The 24,508-nt window shown below is 40.9% G+C and overlaps 1 protein-coding gene across 1 annotated transcript in view; it reads left to right on the top strand.

Annotated features, from left to right (window-relative positions):
- Positions 1-24,508, top strand: part of Ash1l (ASH1 like histone lysine methyltransferase) — a 150,692-nt gene that overhangs the window by 91,675 nt on the left and 34,509 nt on the right. The window contains exons 12-19 of the mRNA XM_050166355.1: positions 483-556; positions 2,496-2,541; positions 2,657-2,765; positions 9,216-9,422; positions 9,597-9,743; positions 22,150-22,258; positions 23,013-23,177; positions 23,351-23,445. Of these exons, the coding sequence (XP_050022312.1) occupies positions 483-556; positions 2,496-2,541; positions 2,657-2,765; positions 9,216-9,422; positions 9,597-9,743; positions 22,150-22,258; positions 23,013-23,177; positions 23,351-23,445 (952 nt within the window). The remainder of the gene's footprint in view (positions 1-482; positions 557-2,495; positions 2,542-2,656; positions 2,766-9,215; positions 9,423-9,596; positions 9,744-22,149; positions 22,259-23,012; positions 23,178-23,350; positions 23,446-24,508) is intronic.

The raw sequence follows: 24,508 nt of genomic DNA on the forward strand, positions 1-24,508 counted from the left end.
TAAATAAATAAATGAAATTTATTATGTATACAACATTCTGCTTCCCACACACCAGAAGAGGGTGCCAGATCTCATTACAGATGGCTGTGAGCCATCATGTGGTTGCTGGGAATTGAACTCAGGACCTCCGGAAGAGCAGTCAGTGCTCTTAGCCTCTGAGCCATCTCTCCAGCCCCATGACTATAAATTTTTAAAATACATTTTGCACAGCCAGGCAATGGTGGCACACACATTTAATTCCAGTATTTGGGAGGCAGAAATAAGCGAATGTCTGAGTTTGAGGCCAGCCTGGTTTATAGAGTGAGTTCCTGGACAGCCAGAACTACACAGAGAATCCGTATCTTGTAAAGATGCTTCCCCAAAGAAAAATTATTTGTGCGTGTTGTATCTGCATATTCAGATGTGTATTGCATGTGACTATTTGGTGACTTTGTATGGACTGCTTATCAGGATAGTTGTTGAAACTGACTTTTTTATTTTAGGAAAGTACCTGAGACAGAAAAGAATTGACTTCCAGCTTCCTTATGACATCCTCTGGCAGTGGAAACACAATCAGGTACAGAGGCCTCTTTGTCCAGGTTTTGTTTTTTTTTTTTTTGGGGGGGGGGTTGGTGTTTGTTTTTTTTAATTCATAACAGTTAGGCAATAGGGAATGCAAGTTTTCCTCTGGCTCCTTATATCTTAGGATATGCTGAGACCTGCCCTTATAAAGGTTAGAGACTAAGAAAAATAATTTGCATATATATTTAATGTATACCTTACTTGCCTTTTATCATACTTCGTAATTATAGTAAGTTTCTGCTTCAATGGGCGACCTTTTGTTCTTATTCTAAGCTTTTGTTTTGGTATCAATGATTTTTGTGCTATAACAATTCTGTTTTATGCAGGGCACAATGAAAATGAAGATGTACTGCCATAACACTAAAAACACACACACACACACACACACACACACACAAAAAAACCTCAGACCTTAATTAAGTTAAAGGTTCCAGAGAACAACCACTGGGAAACTGGCAGGTGGGATAACATACATCTTTAATCCCAGTCGTCAGGAGGCAGAAGCGGGTGGATTTCAGTGAGTTCCAGACCAGTAGAACCATATAGTAAGACACTGTCTCTAAATAAAAGTTAACTCTGGAAAATCAAAAGCACTTCAGTCTCCTCTGCCTCCTTTTCTCTGGTGTTCTCTGGTGAATTGTTTCAAGACAGGCTTTCTAAATAGCCATAGCTGTCTTAGAACTCAGAGATCTGACTGCCTCTGCCTCCCGACTGCTGGGATTAAAGATATGCATCACTGCTGCCTGGCCTCTGTTAAGTTCTTATGAATATCTTATATATTTGTGTCTTTTTATTGGCTTTGGTTGGAGGCGTTGCTTTTGTTTTATTTTGTTTTTAGACAGTGTTTTTTTTCCCTCCCTTTTAACTTTGGGGAATGGAGCTTTCAACATGGACCCCCCAAAAAAAAAAAGATAAAATAAATCCTGATAAATTACTAAGTGATGGAGTTTAGTTCAATGGCTGTTTCTTTTGCAGCACACTTTATTTCAAACCTGAGAGCTCTTTCCTCAATGTTTCATATTACCCAGGCTGACCTTGAACTTGCTATGTAGCTAAGACTGGCCTACCACCTCTGACCCTCCTGCTTTTATCTCCATACTGCTGAATTGAGATACAAGCACACCAGTAGCACACTCTGCTTGTGGTGAGCCACCGCAATGCTGATTTCCTGAGATTCCCTATCAGTCACGGCTGAGAGGACAGCTTATCTTTCTATTGTCATACTACTACACTAAAACAAACCTTATACATGTTGAGGGTTTTAGGGTTTATAGGATTTTGTGATTTTATGGTAGGGTTAATACTGAAGCTTGAACACGAAGTGTACCACTGGCCTTTACCCCCATTCCCTTTCCTTTCTTTTGATAGCAACAAATAGAATCTTAAGTTACCCAAGTGAATGAGTTTGGTCTTCAGATTGACTCTTTTCAGTAGTTATCCAACAGCATGTTAAAATTTAGAAAAAAAAAAAAAAAAAGCAAATCCAAAACACATTGTTGTAACTCAGATGTTATTTACACAAGCCTATATAATTCTAGGTCTCAGGAAGGGATATAGGAGAAGAACAAAAGATTTACCTAAAAAAATTTAGGCCATCCCAGGCTCCATAGATGCTGCCTTTAAAAAAAAAAACATCTAATTCTCCATCACCCTTTTTTATTGTGGAGAAAATTAAAAGTAAATCACTGTGAGATTCCTTCAATCATACCTGATTCAGCAAAGCTGAAAAACATTTGCCATGTAGCTTGTGCTCACAGTGATCCTCCTGCTTCACCTTCCCAAGTGTTACGAGTATAGAGGTGTCCCACCATGCCCAATTCCCACAAATACTTCCCTATGAACAGAATGCATGGATACCTACCTTTATCTTTAGAGTTTGATGCCACACTGTCAGTTGAAGCAAAATGCTATATCAAGATTTTCTTTTCTTCTAGCTATACAAAAAACCAGATGTCCCCCTGTATAAAAAAATTCGTTCAAGTGAGTAACTTAGAAGTTATTTTTTCTGCCTTCAACACATCAATATTCCTCCTGTCTTGACACTTATTTTTATAGTTCTATATGTTCAAAAACTTTTATTTGCTGTCTTCTCAAGATGTCTACGTTGATGTCAAACCTCTTTCTGGTTATGAGGCTACCACCTGTAACTGTAAGAAGCCGGATGATGCCACCAGGAAGGGCTGTGGGGATGACTGCCTCAATAGGTACTGTGACTGTTTCTCTGAAACGGAGTCTGACTCTGACATTGGACACTGATGCTCATTGACTGCATAGAGTATCAGAGAGAGTCTTGTGTACCAAAATGTCACCTTCTCTGGGGGAAGTTCTCAAGTTAATATGAGATGATGTTGTAATCTGTTAATAACCAAAGTCTTAAGTGCCTTCTTAGCTTTCAGCATATGGTAGGCCATAATGAGGAACTGTCCAAATGAAGTGTATAATTTCCACAGAAAACTGAGCTAATAAACTATTTGCATGTATGAGCATCCACATGATCAGTGACCACTAATGCTAATGAGATGGTAAAAGTATCATCAGAAGTAAAAAGTGTGGCTTAACTCATTTGGAGGGTCTTATTTTTAGTGGGAACTATTTGTTTTCAGTTGTGTCAGAGCTCTGCTTCTCCTGCCTCGCTCCAAGTGCTGAGCTGATGATCATGCACCGGCAGCCTCTACTGGGTATCAAATGGAAATGCCTGGTGCAGGAGAAGGAATGAAGATAGAATTGTTGGTTTTAGTAATGCAGATAAATTTACAGAAAATAAAGAACTTGATGTTCTGAATATGGTAATACTCACCTGTTAATTTCAGCCCTGTGGAGGCTGAGATTGCAGGAACCACACAGATTGTAAGGTGCACCGGGCGATGGGGCCGCACGCCTTTAATCCCAGCACTCGGGGGGGGGGGGGGGGGGGGGCAGAGGCAGGTGGATCTCTGTGAGTTTGAGGCCAGCCTGGTCTACAAGAGCTAGACAGGCTCTAAAACTCCAGTGAAACAAAACCAAAAAAAAAAAAAAAAAAAGCCAGATTGTAAGGTGCCTGCTGTACATGGTAGTTCTGGACTGGTTGGGCTCATAGTTAGACACTGTTGTGAAAAACCAGAACCACCAATAGCCAAAGACAACTGCTTCCCCATGCCCGAGGTCAGCTCCACTTGACAATAGAGGAATTAGTTTTAATATGCCAGTTGGGAATCTTTCCTGGCTTATATTGCCATACATAAATATAATATATAAGTATAGTTTTATATATTGTTGATAATGAAGGTACAGATGGTGGGTTTTTTAGAAAAGATTTGTTTACTTATTTTTGTCTATATATATATATATATGCCTGTGAGTTTATGTGCACCACATGCATACAGGAACTGACAGATGAGAAGACATTGCATTTTCTTGGGATTGAATCCCATCCTTAGCAAGAGCAGCAAGCAAGCAATGCTCTTAACCACTGAGCCATCTCCCAGTATCAGTGCATGTGTAATAAATAGTGACTTTTTTCACTCCCAGTATTTTGTTGTTTTATTTTATTTTTGAGATAGGACCTTATCTTGTTTCTAAATCTGTGCTAGTTCTCACTATGTAGCCCAGACTGGCCTCAAACTCCAAACAATCTTTTTGCCTTGGTTTTCTAACGTGTGTGTGTGTGTGTGTGTGTGTGTGTGTGTGTGAAAGTCTCATAACCATGCCCAGCTTTTTACAAATACTTTAAATACACACTTTTATATGTCACTGTAGTCTACAAGTGTTTGCTATCATCCATCAAGTTGATAGACCACAGAGTTGGCCTTATCTCTTTTAGACATCTAGTTTATTTTCAGTGTTTTACTATTAAAGGTGTCACAGAGAAACCCTGTCTCAAGAATCAAAACAAAACAGATAAGCCATCTCACCAGCCCTAAGTAAAGATGATCAGTAGCACAAGCCTTTAATTCCAGCACTTGAGAGGCAGAAGCATGGTCTACAAAGTGAATCTAGTATAGCTAGGCCTACATACAGAAATTCTGTCTCAAAACAAAATAAAACAAAGCAAAAAGGCACTAGCCGGGCAATAGAGATGGCTCGGAGGTTAAGAACCTGTAACTACAGTTGCAGTGGATTCTGATATCCTCTTCTGACTTCCTTGGGAACATGCAAATTGTTCACATTTGGCAAAATACATATAAAAAAAAGAAAAAGAAATTTTTTTTAATTATTAAAAAGTTAATTTTTAAAAAACTATTTATTTTACATCCCGGCCACAGCCTTTCCTCAATTCTTTCTTCCCAGTCCCTCTGCCTCATCCTCTCTCTCCTAACCCCCAATTTCCTCTTCTGTCTCCAACCAGGAAAGGTCAGGTCTCCTATGAGTGTCAATAATACATGGCATATCAAGTTGCAGTTAGACTAAGCACTATGTATTACGGCTGGGCAAGGTGACCCAGTATGAGAAGTAAGGTCCCAGAAGCCAGTAAAAGAGCTGTCCAGCAATATCATACATGCAGAAGGCCTAGGTTGTCCTCATGCCGGCCCCCTGGCTGTCAGTTCAATCTCTGTGAGCCCAGGTTACAGAGGGTCTGATTGAGACCCTCTGGCTCCTTCGCTCCTTTCTCCTCTGCAGGATTCCAAGCTTCACCTAATGATTGGCTATAGGTCTCTGCATCTGCCTCCATCAGTTGATGGATAACACCTCTCTGATAACAATTGGTTGAGGCACCAATTTGGTCATAGGAAGATGACCAGTTTAGGTTACTTATCCACTATTACTAGGAGTCTAAGCTGGGGTCCTCCCCAACCTGATTGCTCATATTCCCATATAATTTTTTTAATATCATGAATTAGCTGGGCATGGTGCTGAACACCTACCTGTAAGTAACCCTTGCATTTGTGAGGCATAGGCGGAGACTATTGGTCTACATATAGCAAGTTAACAGACCAACTACAGATACATATTGAATTTTAAAAGTAAGTATGTTTTTGAAGGAGATGGTGGTACATGCATTTAATCCCACCACTCAGGATGAAGAGGCAAATGGATTTTCAGGTCAAGGCAGCCTGGTCTACAGAATGAGCTCCAGGACAGCCAGGGCTACACAGAGAAACCCTGTCTTTTCAAGACAACTATAATCCAAGTGGAGAAACCCCACCCTTGAGTGGAGTTGTGGAGGCAAATTTTATTTTATTTTATTTTATTTTTTTGCTTTTTCGAGACAGGGTTTCTCTGTGGTTTTGGAGCCTGTCCTGGAACTAGCTCTTGTAGACCAGGCTGGTCTCAAACTCACAGAGATCCGCCTGCCTCTGCCTCTCAAGTGCTGGGATTAAAGGCGTGCGCCACCACTGCCCGGCTGGAGGCAAATTTTAAAACAATGTGAAATATTTTGACTTAATTGTGGCTGTTTTACTTTATTTAAATTAAGTTTTATTTATGTATGTGAATGTTTTTTCTGCATGTATGTATGTATGCACACCAAATACACGATTGATTACCCCTGTAGGCCAGAAGAGGATGTGTAATACCCCGGAACTAGAAGTCAGGTTTCCTGCAAGAGCAACCAGTGCTCATAACCCTGAGCCATCTTTCTAGCCTCTTAATTGTTGCTTCTTGTTTTTTTGGGGGGTGGGGGGAGGGTGAGACAGGGTTTCTCTGTAGCTTTGGAGCCTGTCCTGGAACTAGCTCTTGTAGACCAGGCTGGCCTCCAATTCACAGAGATCCACCTGCCTCTGCTGGAATTAAAGGTGTGCACCACCACCTCCCCACCCCTATCCCCACCCCCCAGCAGTTGTTGCTTCTTATAATCAGTTTTGGTGTATCTATCTTCCTGTTTCTAAATTTTGAGAATTTCGTTGATTTAATTTTTTTCTTTATTTATTTATTATGTATACAATATTCTGTCTGTTTGTATGTCTGCAGGCCAGAAGAGGGCACCAGACCTCATTACAGATGGTTGTGAGCCACCATGTGGTTGTTGGGAATTGAACTCAGGACCTTTGGAAGAGCAGGCGATGCTCTTAACCACTGAGCCATCTCTCCAGCCCTGGTTTAATTTTTTTTTTTTTTGTCTACTATTTATCCTTTATATGTTGTTGGCTTTTTGCAGTTTTCTTACTCCTAAGGACATAGAAAAGAAGGAGCTAAGCCAGGAGTGAGTCTCACTGGCTAGATCCTGAGCTGTCCTAGCAACACCAGAAAAATAAGATGGGACCAAGTTGCTTTAAAATGTAACCACAAAATTGACATTTGAACATTTGCCATATTAAATACATTGATTGCTTTGTATCATTTTTATTGGCATAGGTATTACTTTTATTTTTCACATGCTGGCCTATATTCAGTCCTAACAAACCTCTCACTTAAACCACGACTAGAAAATAACCCTAAGAAAAAAACGTTGTCAAATGAGTGTCGTGGGAGGCTGTTCACTACAAAGAAATAAGTGTGACAGATGACAAGATGAAGGTGATAGATGCATTAGTATGTAAGAAAAATCAAAGGTATTATTGAATAGATGCCTACTTAGATTTTTCAATTAACCCATGATAAATTCTTCCCTAAATGAAGCTATCTAACATGTGTCTTTGTCTTATATGTTGATATTATTTAAAGTTGTGTAAATATTTGGTAGGAGAGCAGGACAGGGTTTCTCTGTGTAACAGTCCTGGCTGCCCTGGAACTCACTCACTGTGTAGACCAGGCTGGCCTATATCTCAGAGAGATCCACCTGCCTCTGCCTCCCAAGTGCTGCGATTAAAGGCATGCACCACCTCTGCCCGGCTTTATACTCGCAATCTTTAAAAATCAAAAGATCCAGAAATTTTTAAAGGTGTGGTGATACATGTCTAGAAGTCCAACAGCTAGGAAGGCAGACAAGAGGACTGGACCACACAGTGTGATTCTCCAGCTAGCCATTCCTTCCAGAGTTAGAAATTGTTATTGTTGTGTATAATGTATATATGTGTGGGCATGTTTGCCTCAGGGCACTTATAGAGGTCAGCTGATGGGAACTCTGTGGAGTTGATTCTTTCTCCTATCTTTGTAGTCAACTTGGATCAGCAAGCGTATATAGCAAGGACCTTTATCCCACTTAGCCATCTTGCCCACCATCTTAGAAACTTTTCAAAAACAAACATTCAAAAGACATTTAAACACCTGTTCGTCTGTTATATTCAAAATCTTTTGCTCGGCTTCATTTTAATTGCCTATAATTCCTGCACTCAGGAAGTTGAGTCAAGAAGATCAAAAGTGGATCTCAGTGATTAAGAGTTACTTGTTGCTCTTAGCAGGGAACAGAGTTCCCAGAACCTACATGGTGGTTCACAAACATCCATAAATTCAGTTCCAGGGAATACAGTGCCCCCTCCTGGCTTCTGCATGCACAAAGCACTCACATGGTGCACATCCATACATGCAGACAAAACACTCATGTAACATAAAATATGTTAGTGCACACCATTAATCCCTGCACTAATGAGGCAGAGGCAGGTGGAGCTCTGTGAGTTCGAGGCCAGCCTGCTCTACATAGCAAGTTGCAGGACTACAAAAAGAGGCCCTATCTTCATGTTTGTGTGGTATGTTTGTGCATAAAAATAAATATGCATTGTATATATATAAAAGATACATTCCAGGCCAAACTACACTATGTAGAAGACTCCAGTACTGTCTGAACTGCACAGTAAGACTTTGCTCAAAATAGAACAAATAAAACCAAAGGAAAAGTCTGTAAATCTGTAAGTGGCCATGAACGGCTACAAAACAAGATTTTCGTGTAAAGATGATGGAATGTTCAACAAAGTTAACATGGAAATCAATAACAGAGGGCCAGCATGATTGGTCAGCAAATAAACATGCTTGATACCAAGCTGAAGACCTGAGTTCAATCCTCATCACCCACTTGTTGGAAGGCGTGCCCAACTCCTTTGACATGTACATAAGTGCTATGACACATAGTTCACCCCCCATTTCATACAATCAGACAGCTAATAAAAAAGTGTTACTTAGGAGTGATATTCTTTCCTCCCCTCCCCCTCTTTTTGAAGCAGTATTTCTCTGTGAAACTAGTTGACCTGGAACTCTCTTGGTGTAGACCAGGCTGGCCTTGATCTCATAGAAATCTGCCTGCCTCTGCTTCCCAAGTGCTGGGATTAAAGGCATGCGCACCTTTCTCTTTATTTACTACTATGGTTTCCTACTCTCAGCAATTCTTTCTTGGGTTTTTGTTTTGTTTTGTTTTTTTAAATCTATGTTCCCAGTAGGGTATGGTAGCCTATGACTTTGAGCTTAGCACTCAGGAGGTAGAAGCAAGTAGATCCTTGAGTTTGAGTCTAGCTTAGTCTACAGAATTTCAGAACATCCAGGAATACAAAGAAAAAACCTTGTCTTGAAAAACTCAAAAAAGAACAAGAACAGTAACAGGAAGTCTGGAGTGTCTGCGATCATAGCACCCTAAAGGCATCCAATCTCATCAGAAAAACTAGAGGGTTGGCAGTTTTATGTAAAGCATCATCTGTGATCCAACTCCAAAATAATGAAAGTTAACTTTTGAATGATATCATTTTCATATTGGATACTTACCTACTCTTGTTAAAGTTGTTTCATGGAGTAAATTTAAAAATAATTTGATGGTATAAAATGTGTGCAGTAAAAATGTATTTGGTAAATTGACTACAATTATTATTTTCTAGAATGATCTTTGCTGAGTGTTCCCCTAACACTTGCCCGTGTGGTGAGCAGTGCTGTAACCAGAGGATACAGAGGCATGAGTGGGTGCAATGTCTGGAACGATTTCGAGCTGAAGAAAAAGGTTGGGGAATTAGAACCAAGGAACCCCTGAAAGCTGGCCAGTTCATCATAGAATACCTAGGGGAAGTTGTCAGCGAACAAGAATTCAGGTAAATGAAATTCTGATAAAATGATGATTCTGCAAGGTGAGGATAGTGAATTAAAGAAGTGAACTTTTATGTTACTTTAATCATTAGTGATTTGGTATCAATAGTGTGGTGGGGAGAATAGCTGCCCTCCAGTTTAATCAGTGATCGGTTTTTGATTATTTCTCTCTTCTGCAGGAACAGAATGATTGAACAGTATCATAATCACAGTGACCATTACTGTTTGAACCTGGATAGCGGAATGGTGATTGACAGTTATCGCATGGGAAATGAGGCCAGATTCATCAACCACAGCTGTGACCCAAATTGTGAAATGCAGAAATGGTAAGAAAGCATAGAAAGGTGAATTGAAGTGTGCAGAACGGTAGGTATCGAGGGCACCAGAGGTTGATCTCCTGCTATCATGCAGTTTACACACAGCATCTTGGGCAGTTCCATTTTACCAAGTCCTTCAGGCAGAGTAAGCTTTTGCTGTTTCTTTAGGTTATCTTAACTACTCCTACCAGAAAAATAGAGCAGTCGTGTAATACTGATCCTAAAGTACTTACTGAATGCTTATTGTATGTTAAGTAACCACGTTGTATGTATGTCATTCTATTTAGCCAGGCTATATTTCAAACTTACTTACTCCAGTAGATTTATCATAAGAGACCAAAAAAAAAAAAAGAGGTGAAATGAGGTTCTTTGTCTTAAATGGTCAAATCTAATTGAGAAGGAAAAGAATTTTATCAAAGAGGCATTGAAGGGCTGGAGAGATGGTTAACAGTGAAGAGTACATACTGTTCTTCCAGAGGATAGAGTTTAATACCTAGCACTTGCAGTTCTAGCTCTGCTTCAGCTGGCACCTGCCCTCGCGTGCACATGCCAACACACAGACACATACATACATGGGACATGTCTGCGTTCCATTCCCTCAGAAAGCCAAGGCAGGGTGACCAGTGGTTTAGAGTATCCGCCGCTCTTGCAGAGAACCTGAGTGTGGTTCCTAGCATCCACTTTGGATGCCTTACACAACTCCCTATAACTCCAGCTCCAGAGGGTAAGATTCCTCTCACCTCCCATGACAATCTGAATTTGATTGTTCCAGAACCCACATGGTGGAAGAACAGATCCAAGTCCCACAAGTTTTCTTCTGACCTACACACACACACACAATGTGGCATGCACATGGACTCACACGCAGTTAAAACAGCTTCACCTTTTTTCTTTCATGAATTTTATTAAATTAAGGTGTAATTCAGATACACAAAAATACAGGTTTTAAGTGAGTAATAATTTTTACCAATATATTCATCCACAAAAACCGCACCCCTATGTAAACAAAACATAGCAAACATTTCAGAAAGTTGAGAGACTTGAGATGGAGCTCTGTGGTAGAGCCCTTGCTTAGCAAGCACAGAAGCTGGACTTCATCCCTAGCTCTGTAAAGTGAAAGACTAACACAAAAAGAAAACAAACAGAAAAAGCAAAAGCACAGTGAGGCTGCTCAGCTAGTAAAGATGATTCCTAAATTTCTACCAAGCCTGATAACCCTGACATTTGATCCGTGTTCCCGTGGATTTTCCCACATGGTAGAAGGAAAAAAAAAGGCTCCCAATAATTGTCCCCTACCTCCACATGTGTGCCATGACACACACATGCACACACATATACACATGCCCAAATAAAAAATAAATGGTTCAAAAATAATAATAAAATGAACTGGGTACGAAAGTGAACATCTTTGTTTGACATATGGTCTTTCTCTACAACTAGGCTGTCTTAGAACATGCAGAGATTCCCCCTGCCTCTGCCTCCGAGTGCTGGGATTAAAATCATGTGACCTCATGCTTATCATGAATTAATGGATTCTTCTTAAAAAATTTTTTTTTTTTTTTTTGGTTTTTGATTTTTTTCATGACCAGGTTTTTCAGCTATTCTGAAACTTGCTCTTCAGGCTGGCCTTGAACTCAGAGATTTTGTCTGCTTCTGTCTCCTGTGTGCTGGGATTAAAGGCATGCACCACCACTACTTGGCATAGCTTTGAGCTTTTTTTTTTAATTTATTTATTGGGTTTTTGAGACAGGATCTCCTGGATTTCCTGGATCTCAGTATGTAAACCAGGCTGGCCTTGTAGTCACAGAGATATACCTTCCCAAGTGCTGGGGTTAATGGTATATGTCACTACACCCAGCTCTAAATACCTTTATTTAGGAAAAGTTAGAGGACAAGGGAATAACACATTTTCTCAAAAATGATATCATAACTAGAAACTCTGAATATATACCTTAAGAAATTGAGTCTAGAATTAAAATCATGTACCAAAAGAAATTTGAGACCCATATCTTTACTAATAACACTTAGGTATACTTTTTTATTTGTTTTTAGATAGGATTCCCCGTATCCCAGGCTGGCCTTGAGCTTTCCATTTAACTGATGGTGACAGTGAGGTTTTTTATTAATTTGTGTGTTTATTTGTTATCGTGTATACATACTGATGGCACAGAGCACGTGTGGGTGTCAGGGTACTACTTTTTAGACATCAGTTTTCTCTACCGTGTGGGTCCTAGGGACTGAACTCAAGTCACCAGGCTTGGTAGCAATTGTCTGTACCCACTGAGCCATCTTGCAGTCAGACCTTGCCTTGAGGTTCTGCTCCTCCTCTGTGTTATTCAAGTCTAAACTAGTACAGGAGACCATTTTCGAAATGGTGGGGGCTAGGGCTATCATTATGGTGAAATGGCTTATTGGGTAAAGGCACTTGCCACCTAGCCTGAAAGACCTTCATTCAGTCTGTAGGACCCAAATTGTGATAGAAGAGTATTAATTCTCTGGAATTGTCCTCTGAGATCTTCATGTGCTGCACTCATAATAACTTTGCACAATTCATACATGTTTAATAAACAAAAATAAAAAACCTGACAACTTTAACGATTTTTGTCAACAACTTGAATTCCCCTTTGTAGTGAAGGCCCTAACTAAATGATGCAGTGAAAAACAAGAGGGAAAAATGGAATGGGATGCAGAGACCTGTGCACCCAGCAGTTTGCATGGGGTGCACACCTGCGATTCTTAGGAAGGCGCTGTCTCAAAGAACCCATACCAACAATATAGAAATTACCCGGGACTGAAATACAGTCCAACAGTATAGTGCTTGCCTAGAATGTCCACAGCCTTAGGTTTGATCCCCAGCAACTCATAGACCACACATTGTGGCACAGCTCTATAATCCCAGCGCTCAGGAGTGGAGGTAAGGGATCAGAAGGTCAAAGTTGTCCTGTACTCCAAATGATAGTGATTGTAGACATGGAGATTTCGGTACTGTTTTCCACTTCCAGTGTGCTAACGGCCAAGTGCAAGGTAACACTTGGACTGAAGAGGGCCTAAGTTCAGTTCCCGTCACTCAGGTCAGAGAATCCAGTGTTCCATTCTGGCCTTCAAAGGCACTTGCACACATAAGGTATACACTCCTCTATGTCCATACACATAATTTTAAATTTACTATTTAAAAATAAAAGACAGCTGAGTACAAGTATAGGTACACACATTTAATCCTAGCATTTGGGAAGCAGAGGCAAGCCATCTTGTGAGTTTATGCTAGCCGGGGCTACAAACAAGTTTAGATCTTTATAATAACTTCATTAAAGGCTAGTCTCTTGGGCTGGAGAGGTGACTTAGAGGTTGAGAGCACTGGCTGCTCTTCAGAGGTCCTAAATTCAATTCCCAGCACCCACGCAGTAGATCACTACCATCTGTAATGAGATCTAGTGCCCTCTTCTGGCATGCGGGCATGCATACAGGCAGAACATTGTATACGTAATAAATAAATAAATCTTTTTTTTTGTTTGTTTTGGTTTTTTTTTTTTTTTTTTTCCGAGACAGGGTTTCTCTGTGGCTTTGGAGCCTGTCCTGGAACTAGCTCTGTAGACCAGACTGGTCTCGAACTCACAGAGATCCACCTGCCTCTGCCTCCCGAGTGCTGGGATTAAAGGTCTGCACCACCATTGCCCGGCTAAATAAATCTTAAGACTAGTTTCTTAAAGCTAGGATTTGGATCAGCAGTCACTTGACTATTCTTCCAGAGGAACTGGTCCATTGCCCATGCAGCAGCTCACGATGGTCTATGACTCTAGTCCCAAGGGAGCCAACACCTTTTTCTGACCTTAGGGAGTACCAAGCACCTATATGGCACACGTATATGTATACAAGCAGGCCGAACACTCATACATATTCAGTACTAGAAAAGTAAAAGTCCTTAAAACCTAAAAATAGATCTAAAGAAAGTTAGACCTTTGTGGTAAGATCCACCAAACAAAACTTTATGAACAGATAGGTCTTATTCAAGGGCTAGGTATCAATCTTCATATCTACTTGTCCACTACAAATTTTGAGACTAGCTTGAGTTATGTAATGAGACACCGACTTAAAAAAAAAAAAAAAAGCAGGGGAGGGTGGCTAAGGAAATAACCTTGGTTACTAGAGTACACAGATATGAGAACCTATTGCCACATCCCTAGCACCCATGTCAAAACCCAGGCATGGTGGTACATGGTTTGTGACTAGTACCGGGTAAGTGGAGACAGGCAGATTCCGAGAAGCTCGGTGGCCAACCAGCCAGCCAGTCTGGTCTTGCTTTCAGTGAGAGATCCTGTACATTCCAGGAGCCAGTCAGTAGGGAGGAGAGAAGAGGGACTGGAGATTACCATCACGTATGCATGTATGCAAAGCATTGTTTCTGAGTGAAAAATAGGGCTGGCTGGTAGATAAAGGCATTTATTATCAAAGCCAAACATCCTTAGTTTCATTTCTCCTAATTGGAAGATGGGAGCCAACTCCTGAAAGTTGTTCTCTGACCTCTATAGACACTGTAGCAGATATACACACCTTAAACATAAGATAATATAAAAGAAAGTAATAGTATTTCAGCAGCATACATACTAAAATTGGAATGATAGAAGATTAATGTAGGCTTTGCTTAAAGATGTCATGCAAATTAATTAAACAGTCCATACTTTTAAAAATTATAATAGGCACTGGAGAGTTAACTCAGTGGTTAAGAATGTTTACAACTCAGTTCCCATACTAAACAGCTCACATCTTCCTGTAGCTCCAACTCAGAGATCTGATGCCTCTGGCCTCCTCCTGAATACATACATAAAAAAATTTAATGTCGTGCTATCAAGTTGACCTATAAGTTCAAATATAAATCATTTTATTTTTGACAAGCCCATTGCTAACATATATATAAAATTCGTCTGAGCATGGTAGTACATGCCTTTAATTCCAGCCCAGCACTGACAAGAAGAGCCAAGGTGAAAGCCATGGGACTGAAGAAATGGCTCAGTGCTTAAGAGCATTGGCTGCTTTTCCAGGTGACTGGCATTTGGGTCCCAGCATCCATGTGGTACTCAGTAATCTGTAATTCTATTTCCATGGGATCTGACACCCACTTCTGGCCTCTGCAGGCAGCAGGCATGCATGTGGTGCATAGATATACTTGTAGCAAAACACCCATAGAGATAAAAAATAAAATTAATTTATTTTTTAAAAATGGTTGAAAGCAGACTCATCTGAGTAAGACTCTGTCTAAAAATTTTAAGATGGTAAGTTAAATATGAATTAATGCAGGGAAAATACAGAAGAAAACAAAAGAAACTAGATGGAAAAAAAAGTAAGGACTTAACCAAATTTCAGACCTTTAATAGTTTTCTGTCCTAAGACACATGTGATAGTAAGTTTCCAGAAAGATGGCGCAGGCTGTTTTCTTGGACTTGGGAGATTCAGAAGGTAGGTATAAATACCTCAAAAAGGACTGACAATGCTTTTATCAAACTGAATTTTTTTCAGTTTGATAAAATTAATATTTCTAAAGTTTAGCATGGTGACACATGTCTATACTTAGACATATTGGCCTATGTAGTAAACTGTCTCAAATACTCAAGAGTGGGGTGGATTGATTTCTAAGAGCACTCGCCTCACAACTAAGACAGCCCTAAGTCTGATCTCACCCTTTATCCTAGTTAGGGCTGCTACTGCTGTGATGAAACACCATGACCAAAGCAACTTGGGCAGGAAAGGGTTTATGTCACTCCATTCATCATCAAAAGCAGCGAGAGCAGGAACTCAAGCAGGGCAGGGACCTGGAGGCAGGAGCTGATGCAGAGGCCATGGAGGGTGCTGCTCACTAACTTGCTCAACATGGCTTGTTCGAGCTCCTTTATTAAGATCCCAGGGCTACCAGCCCAGGGGTGGCACCACTCACAATGGACTGGGCCCTCCTATCAGTTGCTAACTTAAAAAATGCCCTCCAGGCTTGACTACAGTTCAATCTTTTGGAGGCTTTCTTTTTTTGAGGGTCTTTTCTCAAACAAGATGACTTTAGCTTATATCAACTTAATATAAAATAATCCAGCACATCCCTGTAAACACAGTTTTGTTCATCAACAGAATACCATTTAGAAGGCTGGAGAGATGATGGCTCAATGGTTAAGTGCAGTGGGTGCTTTTCCCAGCACCCCATTGGCAGTCTGACACCCTCACACAGACATGCATGCAGGCAAAACACCAGTCCACATAAAATAAAAATAAATTGGTTTTAGGGGGGAAAAGAATACCATTTAGGTGGGGCTGGATAGATGCCTCAGTTAAGAATACTTGCTACTGATGCAGAACAGCTCCCTTTGCCAGCTTTTCCCAGGACCTGCACAAACATGGCATACATTCACACAGATAAACCTAAAAACCAAAAATCTTTCTTAATTTAAAGAATGCAAGGTGAGCTGGGCGGTAGTAGTGAACTTTAATCCCAGTACTCAGGATTCAGCGACAGGCAGATCTCTGTGAGTTCGAGGTCAGCCTTGTCTACAAAGGAAGTTCCAGGATAGCCAGACCAGGGCTACACAGAGAAACCCTGTCTCAAAAAATTTTAAAAGAGGGCTGGAGAGATGGCTCAGTGGTTATTAAGAGCATTGCCTGCTCTTCCAAAGGTCCTGAGTTTAATTCCCAGCAACCACATGGTGGCTCACAACCATCTGTAATGAGGTCTGGTGCCCTCTTCTGGCCTGCAGATATACACACAGACAGAATATTGTATACATAATAAATAAGTAAATAAATATTTTAAAAAATTTTTAAAAGAAAAGAAATTCAAGGTGATGGATTTGCTGGTATATACCTGTAATCTTAGTGCTTAGGACACTGAAGCAAGAAGTGGAAATTCTAGATGCCAAATAAACCAGGATGCTAAAAGCTGGGGGTTAGAGGTAACTCGGCAGACAGGATGTTTTTGGTGAAGTGCTTTCCATTAGAACCTGAGTTTACTCTCTGGTGCTCATGTAAAAGCTGAGTGTCATGGTGTACACCTGTAATCTCTACTGGGGAAGTAGAAACAGGAAGATATCTGTGGTTCATTGGTTAAGTTCCAACTTCAAAAAGTGAGGACAAACAATTGAGAAAGACACAGGATTGTCAGCTTCTGGACTTTATATGTATGTATACATACACACAAAAGCTAATACATAAGCCTAAATCAATTAAAGTGGGTCAGCAAGAGGGCTCAGCATGTAAGTGAGTATTGTTAAACCTAAGAACTGAGTTTAGTCCCTGGTACCTACACGGTGGAAGGAGAGAACTCACTCCCACTAGCAGATCCCTGATGCCAGCATATGGTTTGTGGCACATAGTTATCTGCACACAGATACACAAAAAGAACAATAAGTAAATAATAAATATAGGCATACTCAACATATTTATTTGTATGTGTTTATCTGAGAAAGGACTGATTTTTACTCGGAAGTTATAAAATCAAGAAGACAATACTTTTTCTTAAAAGAAAGGGTGGTATTTGTGTATACGTTAGAGTATGTGTAAGCTCTCAAAGAGTCCAGACAGGTGTCAGATCCCTTGAGCTGAGCTGGAGCTGCCTGACTTGCATGCTAGGAACTAAACTTAAGTTCCACAAGTAAGCCGCAAGTGCTCAAGTGCTCATAGTCACTGAAAGATAGACTAGATATGGTAAAATATACCTGTCATCCCAACACTCGAGATGGAGACAGACATACCAAGAGTCTGAAGTTCAAGGACAGGTTGGGCTTCATGAAACTTAAGTAAAAAATAGACAATGGATTTGACACCAGGTTTTAAGACCAGTACCTACCCCCCAAAATGTCTAGAACTAAGGACTGACATTACAAAACGTCCATGAAGTAATGTTAAAGCAACTAGACATGGTGGCACATGTCTTCAATCCCAGAACTCAGGAGGTAGAGGTGGGCCGATCGCTGTTGTAACTTCCAGGCAATCCTGGTCTACAGAGTGAGAGAGAACAAGTATAACAAAAAAGGATAGAGCAGTAGGATTAATGTTGAACTGCTCATGAATTGTAATTGGTGTAACTTCTTTAAATGTATATCATTGCCTCTTAAAAACCCAGGACCCCATTCTGTTTCTATTCCTGGACTAAGAATATGGTCTTCAAAAATTATTAGGTATGTTCAAGGCATGTATAGCTCTTTGATTAGTCTTGACACCTGTAGGGGCTGCTGAGAGCAGGACTTCTAGGCTGGCTATAAACAGTGTCTCAGAGCCATAATGAGGACCTGCCTGCCTTCCTTCCTTCCTTCCTTTACTTATTTGTTTATTTATTTATTTGTTTATTTATTGCTGGCTATAAACAGTGTCTCAGAGCCATAATGAGTGCCTTTATTTATTTATTTATTTATTTATTTATTTATTTATTTATTTATTGCTGGCTATAAACAGTGTCTCAGAGCCATAATGAGGACCTGCCTGCCTTCCTTCCTTCATTTATTTATTTATTGAGACATGGTCTCTTGACATGGCCCTGAAGTTGTAGAACTTATGAACCAGGCTAGCCTCAAACTCACAATGACTCCTTTTTGTTAACCAAATAAAAACAAAAGAATCTGGGAAAAGGTAATCTGGAATCATATATAGTATATGCCAAATTCTGAAGCAACCTTCCCACAGAGGCCATTGAATGCAGAATTCATGATGTTTTATACCCCTTGTGAATTTAAACTAATGAAAAAGTAAATTAAAGGGGGGATGGAAGACATGTAAAAGAATATACACATAAAACTCTGTTGTGTTTTCTCTTCTTTTTGCAAGAGTCTCACTATGTATCTTAGGCTAACCTGAAAATCAAGATGCTTCTACTTTAGTCTCCAAGGTGCTGAGGTTCAGGTAGGCAACATCACATGCCCTGAAAGATTTGTATTGTAACTGTTAACTACAGTTTGTCAATAGCAGTAGAATAGGTATAGAAAGTATGGTGGGTTTTTTTAACTTGAGTGGAAAACTATCCAATGTGTAAAGGTACAAACTGATGTATGCAATTCAGTGTGACACTGAGTGAAAGAGACTGGGTATACAAGTGTACATACTAAGACCAGGGTGTAGGTTCAGTGGGTAAAGATGTTTGCAGCCAAACCTAAGTTCAGTCCAGGAGACCCACATGGTGGGGTGGAGGTGGGAGGACAAAACAGAATTCACTCCCACAAGTTGTCCTCTGACCTCCATGTATAGTTTATGACATTTACATGCCACACACAGAGAAAGATCAGTTAAAAATTTAAAAGGCAGGTGTGATGGCGCACATTTTTAATCTGAGTAGTTAGGAAGCTAAGGCAGAAGGAGAGTAAATTGCAGGCCAGCCTGGGTGTTAGCTACATTAGTGAGACGTCATCTCAAAGAAACAAAAAGTACAGGGTCTGGCAGTGGTGGCACACTTTTTTTTCAAGTTTGTTTATTTTATATCCTGGCTGCCTTTGCTATTTCCCCTCCTCACCTCTCATTTCTCCCCTACAAATCTCCCCTCTGTCTCCCCTGATCCACTCCTCTGTTTTTGTTCAGAAAGTGGCAGGCCTCCCGTGGGTGTCAACAAAGCATGGCATATCACATTGCAGTAGGAATAAGCACCTCCCTTGTATCAAGGCTGGACAAGGCAAGCCAGTATAAGGAATAGGTTCCCAAAAGCCAGCCAAACAGCCCCTGCTCCCACTGTTAGGAATCCCACAAGAAGACTAAACAACACGCAGCGGAGGGTAGGGCACACACAACTATGGTTGGTATGTAAAATGAAAAAAATTATATATATAAAACACAATGTCACATATATACAGAGGGCTATCTCAGCCCCATTCAGGCTCTCTGGTTGTTGGTTCAGACTCTGAGTTCCTGTGTGCCCAGATTAGTTGCTTCTGTGAGTTTTCTTGTGGTGTCCTTGGCCCCTCTGGCTTGCTCAGTAGGATTCCTCTTGGCCTAATGTGTTTTTTTTTTTTTTCCCCCGAGGCAGGGTTTCCTAGAACTAGCTCTGTAGACCAGGCTGGTCTCGAACTCACAGAGATCTGCCTGCCTCTGCCTCCCAAGTGCTGGGATTAAAGGCGTGCCCCACCACCACCCAGCTCGGCCTAATGTTTGACTGTGGGTCTCTGCATCTGTTTCCACCAGTTGCTGGATGAAGCTCCTCTGGTGACAATTTGGGATAGTTACCAATGTATGAGTATAGTAGAATATCATTAGGCATCGTTTCATTGACCTTTTTTTCCCTCCAGTTGTGTTTGTTTCTATCCTAGGTCTCTAGCAATCCAGGCAATGTGGGCTCACTCTTGTGGCATGGGTCTCAGGCTGGGCCAGTCATTGGTTGGCCATTTCCACAATTTCTGCACCACAGAGGCAAGCTGATCTCTGAGTTCAAGGCCAGCCTGGTATACAAAGCAAGTTCCAGGATAACCAGAGCTGTTACGTAGAAAAACCCTGTCTTAGCGGGAGTAGGTGGCGCACGCCTTTAATCCCAGCACTTGGGAGGCAGAGGCAGGCGGATCTCTGTGAGTTTGAGACATGCCTGGTCTACAGAGCAAGTTCCAGGACAGCCAGGGATGCACAGAGAGAACCTGTCTTGAAGAAAGGGGGGATGGGGGGGAGAAGGCTGAGGAGGTGACTCAGCCATTAGGAGTCCTTGCTGCTGTTGAAGGGAATGGAGTTCAGTTCTAGCAACCATGCAGGTTAGAACTAGCTGTGGCACAAGCTCCTGTGAACCTTATGCAGTGTTCTGGCTTCTGCGGTACCTCTACGTAGACACACGGCATACACCCCTCCCACAGAGATACACACATACACATCAATTAAAAATTTTTAAGGACTGGAGAGCTAGCACAGTAGTTAAGAGTACTTGTTCCTCTTGCAGAGGACCTGGGTTCAGTTCCCAACACCCACATGGTGGCTCACAACCATCTGTATCTGTATCTCCAGTTCCATGGCATCCAGTATCTACTCTGACCTCCACAGGCATACAGGTACAACATTCATACACATAAAATAAGGATATTTCTTTTTAAAGATTATATTATCTGATTCCATTTATTTGAACTACAAAATAGACAAAGCTAATACATAGTGGTAAAGATCAGAAAAATACAGATCTTTTATGGCATAGGTACTGACTTGGGCGCTTTCTGAGAGAGTATACAGGTACGTTGATCAGTAAGAACTCAGGAAGGTATGTACTCAAGATTTGTGGCACAGGGGAGGATTTGCTTGCTTTAATATCTTTCAGTTTTGTGTAGTGTGGATTTGTTTTATTTCCTAGGGATTGAACCGAGAACCTCAACTGTACTACTAGGCAGTACTCTCTTATTATTTATTTGTTTGTTCGTTTGTTGAGGAGGTTCTAGGCCGACCTCAGACTTTCTCTATAGCCAAGGCTGGCCTTATACTCCTGAGCATCATACTTTGCCACAGAAAGATGGAAATAGAAGACAGTGCTACCACTCTTTGGTGTTGGGAGCAGCGCTTGGTTGAGGTTTTTGTTTGATTGATTGAGATGGTGTCTCACTGTGTAGTTCTTATCTGGGCTGAGCTCTTCGGTGTTCGTGCTGCACTCAGAGGCAAAGTCGGGAGACTATTGTGAGGTAAGGCCAGTCTTGTCTCCATGAAGAGTTCAAGAAAACTAGGGCTACAAAAAATATCCTTTTGGGGGCAGCAAGAATGTGGGAGAAGGGAGATACTCACTCAAAGGCCAAACCATTTGTAATCCCACCACTGGGGAGGTTGAAGCAAGAGGATAGATCACCAGGAATTTGAGGCTGTGTAAATAAACAAGGGGCTGGGGATAAAGCTCAGCTGAAAGAGTGATTGATTGTGTAACATGCACAGAGGCCTGGCTAGGTTCAATCACCAGCACCTCATAAATCCCATGTGGTAACATGGGCCTGTAATCTTAGCACCCAGGAGGTGGAGATTGGAGGACCAAAAGTTCAAGGTTATCTTTGACTGCCTAGTGAGGTTGAGGTCAATATAAGCTCCTACATGAGACCATGCCAAATAATAATCATAATAATAGTAATAAGCTGGACTTGTTGCTGTTCATCTTTAATCTAGGCACTTAAGGTAGATCTCTTTGAGTTTGAGGCCAGCCTGATCTACAGAGTGAGTTCCAGGCCAGCTGGGACTACACAGTGATACTTCTCTTTTTTCGGGGTGTGAGGTCTAGGTAGGGGTTTCTCACATCACTCTGCCTATTCTAGAACTCACTCTGTAGACTGGGTTGGTCTAGAGCTCACAGAGATCTGCCTGCTTCTGCTCCTGAGTGCTGGAATTAAAAGCATGATGGCAGAAGACTCTCGAAAAGACATAAAAGGAAAGGGAACAAGGCTGTAGTTCAGTGGTGGGGTACTTGGGTCACATACAAGTGATAAGAAGTCCCAACTTGGAATTTTGTCCTTTTCTCTAGGTCTGTTAATGGAGTGTACCGTATTGGACTCTATGCGCTTAAGGATGTGCCGGCTGGGACTGAGCTCACCTATGACTACAACTTCCATTCCTTCAATGTGGAAAAACAGGTAGGAATTTGAATTCAAGAGGGAGCCATTGAGAGTCACATTGAGAGTCACCGTTCTTCACTCTTAAGATGTAGGTCCCACTGTTTGAGAACTCTGGAGACCACAGTGTTCTGCTGCTGTTCTTTTCTTTACTCATGTCTTTTTTCTTTTTTTCTTTTTCTTTTTTTTGAGATAAGGCCTTGCTATATATAGCCCCTGGCAAGACTACAACTTGCTGTATTGACTAGACTGATTTCGCACCTGAAGCAGTCCTTCTCCTTCCTTCTAAGTAGGGTGATAGCATGTGGCAGTATTCTTAGGTTTTATATTTGCTTTGGCCTGTGGGTTGATTGGTTTGTGACCAGTCTGAGGTATCCCAGGCTGATCCCCAAATTTAATTTGTAGCCTTGGGTGGTGTGATTTACCTGTAGAGTGCCAAGATTATAGGCGTGCATCATTACTTCAGTGATTCTAATCAGTCACTTCCCTCCCTTTCCTCCTCTCCTCTTTCTTCTTTCTGGTTTGTTGGAGTCAGGCTTCCCTCAGATATGCTGTGTTGTAGAGTAAACTCCAGATCTTCCTGCCTCCATCTACCAAATGCTAAGATTATAGGGATGGGCCACCAGAATATATTTCAGTTGACTATTTGCATGTTTGCATTTAAAGTCCTTGAATCGTGCTTAAAACTTTAGGGATCCAAGTCCTTAGGGCACACCCTCTGTGAACTTATAAAAAAGATATATACAGGGTTAAAAAATATTCTCTTTCCTTACAGCAACTTTGTAAATGTGGTTTTGAGAAATGTAGAGGAATCATCGGAGGCAAAAGTCAGCGGGTGAATGGACTCACTAGCCATAAAAGCAGCCAGCCTGTGAGCACACATAAAAAGTATGGACGGTCGAAAGAGAAGAGGAAGTCTAAACACAAGCTGAAGAAAAGGGTGAATCATGATCTCATGGGTTTCCCTAACTGCTGCTCTGAGTCCCCTTCAGGGACTTCCTAGAATAAGGTTCACCACAGGGTTACGTCTTAACGTTGGCTTTACAATTTTAGAGGGGAGATCTGATTTATTCTTTTTTTTCTTATTGTGCTGTCACCCACATGAATTTTTAGAGAGGCCAACCCTCTGAAGAGCCCAGTGAAAACATCAATACCCCAACAAGATTGACTCCACAATTACAGATGAAGCCAATGTCCAATAGAGAGAGGTACGGTTTTTAATACTGAGTTATTTTTAAACAACTTTAAAAAGTTATATGTGTTGGAAAAAAAAAGTTTTAAGTGACTTGCTTGTCAACTTAAAATATGCTGAACTTTATGAATTTGGTTTGCTTTCTACATGAGATCTTTTTGTTGTTGTTGTTGTTTTTTAAATCAATGACTTTTTTTGATTTATTTGTTATGTATACAACATTCTGCCTCCATGTATGCCCGCATGCCAGAAGAGGATGCCAGATCTCATTACAGATGGTTGTGAGCCACCATGTGAGTGCTGGGAATTGAACTCAGAACCTCTGGAAGAGCAACCAGTGCTCTTTAACCACTGAGCCATCTCTCCAGCCCTCTACGTGAGATCTTAATTCAATTATAGGAAAGGTGTGTGTGCTTTTGTTTTCGTTTTTATACAGGATCTCAACTGTGTAGCTAAGATTGACCTAAAATTCACTCTATAGACCAGGCTTTCCTCAAACTCAGAGATCCACCTGCCTCTGCCACCAAGTGCTGAGATTAAAGGTAGTTATATGTTTAAAAATCATACTTGTATATAGCTCAATGAAAAAATAAGGAACACATAGAAACCATACCCAGCTGTGTATAATTTAAACAGAAATTTAAACCGAGCATGGTGGTACATATCTGCAGTGATCGAGCTTTGTGGTGATAGAGACAGGAAAGTAGGAGTTCAAGGCCATCGTTGGCTATATTGAGATCAGGGCCCATCTAGGCTACATGAGATCCTGACTCAAAAAAAATTTAGCAATATCCATGACTTTGTTACCAACATTCAAAGATATTTTCATTTTATTCTACAGGTATTATAAACATCTCATACCATATTTATCACTGCATAATTATTGCTATAGTTGTTAGACCAACTACTATATAATACCATCCTTTAAGAATTATGGGCTGGGGGGCTGGAGAGATGGCTCAGAGGTTAAGAGCATTGCCTGCTCTTCCAAAGGTCCTGAGTTCAATTCCCAGCAACCACATGGTGGCTCACAACCATCTGTAATGAGATCTGGTGCCCTCTTCTGGCCTGTAGGCATA

The sequence above is a fragment of the Alexandromys fortis genome, unplaced genomic scaffold (assembly GCF_014885135.2).
Source record: "Alexandromys fortis isolate MF-2015 unplaced genomic scaffold, M_Fortis_MF-2015_v1.1 scaffold_152, whole genome shotgun sequence".
Lineage (NCBI taxonomy): Eukaryota > Metazoa > Chordata > Mammalia > Rodentia > Cricetidae > Alexandromys > Alexandromys fortis.